The sequence below is a fragment of the Bison bison genome, unplaced genomic scaffold (genome assembly GCF_000754665.1).
Source record: "Bison bison bison isolate TAMUID 2011002044 unplaced genomic scaffold, Bison_UMD1.0 scf7180017850715, whole genome shotgun sequence".
Taxonomy (NCBI): domain Eukaryota; kingdom Metazoa; phylum Chordata; class Mammalia; order Artiodactyla; family Bovidae; genus Bison; species Bison bison.
In genome coordinates, this window is record NW_011481288.1 from 8810 (window position 1) to 10534 (window position 1725).

The 1725-nt window shown below is 45.3% G+C and overlaps 1 protein-coding gene across 1 annotated transcript; it reads left to right on the forward strand.

The window, feature by feature from the left end:
• Positions 1 to 843: 843 nt before the first annotated feature.
• On the forward strand, positions 844 to 1700 carry LOC104995266 (antigen WC1.1-like; the record flags this gene model as incomplete). Its single annotated transcript, XM_010849052.1, has 2 exons — positions 844 to 1366; positions 1457 to 1700. Coding segments are annotated over exons 1-2 (587 nt in total), but the record flags the coding sequence as incomplete, so codon positions are not given.
• Between the last annotated feature and the right edge of the window lie 25 nt (positions 1701 to 1725).

The window sequence follows — 1725 nt, forward strand, 5'->3', positions numbered from 1 at the left end:
TTATCTGTCTACAGGTTGGCATGCACTAATGGATCCAGCCTATATGATTTTCTCTACACCAAGCCACTTGAGGAGTGGCTCATGGGAGAAAAAAACTGATTAATTAGTAGCAGAAAGCCTCAGAAAAGCTTTCTAACTTTGTCCAGACGATAGATCTCTACACTCTCAGCCATTTTTCTCTGGTTTGATTCTGTTCTTCATGTCTCTATACTCAAGTTTGAGCGCCACACATTACACATTATTTTCTTGGGCTCTGTAGATCCCAGGCCCCTAAATGAGAAACTTCTCTAACCAAAATAAAAAATATGTACCTGGCATTCACCCAGACAGATGATCTGTCTTGGTCCCTGTAGTTTCCTGGACCTCAGAAAAGGAATTCACATTTCTAACCAACCTCAAAGTATACCTTGCTGGGATCCAGTCATTTGAAATTGACCCTGCTTCTGGGGTTTCTCTTTATTTATTTATTTATTTAAAAAAATTTTTTTAATTTTTTTTTAAATTTTATTTTATTTTTAAACTTTACATAATTGTAAAGTTTACATAATTGTAAATATCAAAATGAATCCACCACACGTATACATGTGTTCCCCATCCTGAACCCTCCTCCCTCCTCCCTCCCCATACCATCCCTTTGGGTTGTCCCGGTGCACTAGCCCCAAGCATCCAGTATCATGCATCGAACCTGGACTGGCATCTCGTTTCATACATGATATTTTACATGTTTCAATGCCATTGTCCCAAATCTTCCCACCCTCTCCCTCTCCCACAGAGTCCATAAGACTGTTCTATACATCAATGTCTCTTTTGCTATCTCGTACACAGGGTTGCAGAGTGAAGTAAGCCAGAAGGAAAAACACCAATACAGTATACTAACACATATATACGGGTTTCTCTTTAGAAACTTGGTCATGAAAATGCAACTCTGACACTGTTAAATTCTCAGTGCGTGCTCAACTCCTGGAAAGTTTTCACACCATTGCCTGTGGCAAATTGTTTTCAATTTGCAAGCAAGGAAAATGAATGCTCACTGTATTTGTTGTTATTTTTATCTTAGGATCTGTGCGTCTGTTTGGAGGGGATAGACCCTGCTCAGGGCGTGTAGAAGTACATTCTGGAAAAGCCTGGATTCCAGTGTCTGATGGGAATTTCACACTCCCCACTGCCCAGGTCATCTGTGCAGAGCTGGGATGCGGCAAGGTTGCATCTGTCCTGAAACACATGCCCTTCAGAGAGTCTGATGGCCAGGTCTGGGCTGAGGAGTTCAGGTGTGAGGGGGAGGAGCCCGAGCTCCGGGTCTGCCCCAGAGTGCCCTGCCCAGGGGGCACGTGTCACCACAGTGGAGCTGCTCAGGTTGCCTGTTCAGGTGAGATGTAGATCAGGACTAACCTCCCTGCACTCTTGTTGGGGTAAGAAAATCATGAGATTTTGCTGAAATCCTGTCTTCTTCTACTAGCGTACTCAGAAATCCGGCTCATGACAAACGGCTCCTCTCAGTGTGAGGGGCAGGTGGAGATGAACATTTCTGGACGATGGAGAGTGCTCTGTGCCTCCCACTGGAGTCTGGCCAATGCCAATGTTGTCTGTCGTCAGCTCGGCTGTGGAGTCGCCATCTCCACCCCCGGAGGACCACACTTGGTGGGCAGAAATGACCAGATCTCAACAGTCCGATTTCACTGTTTGGGGGCTGAGTCTTTCCTGTGGAGTTGCCCTGTGACTTCCCTG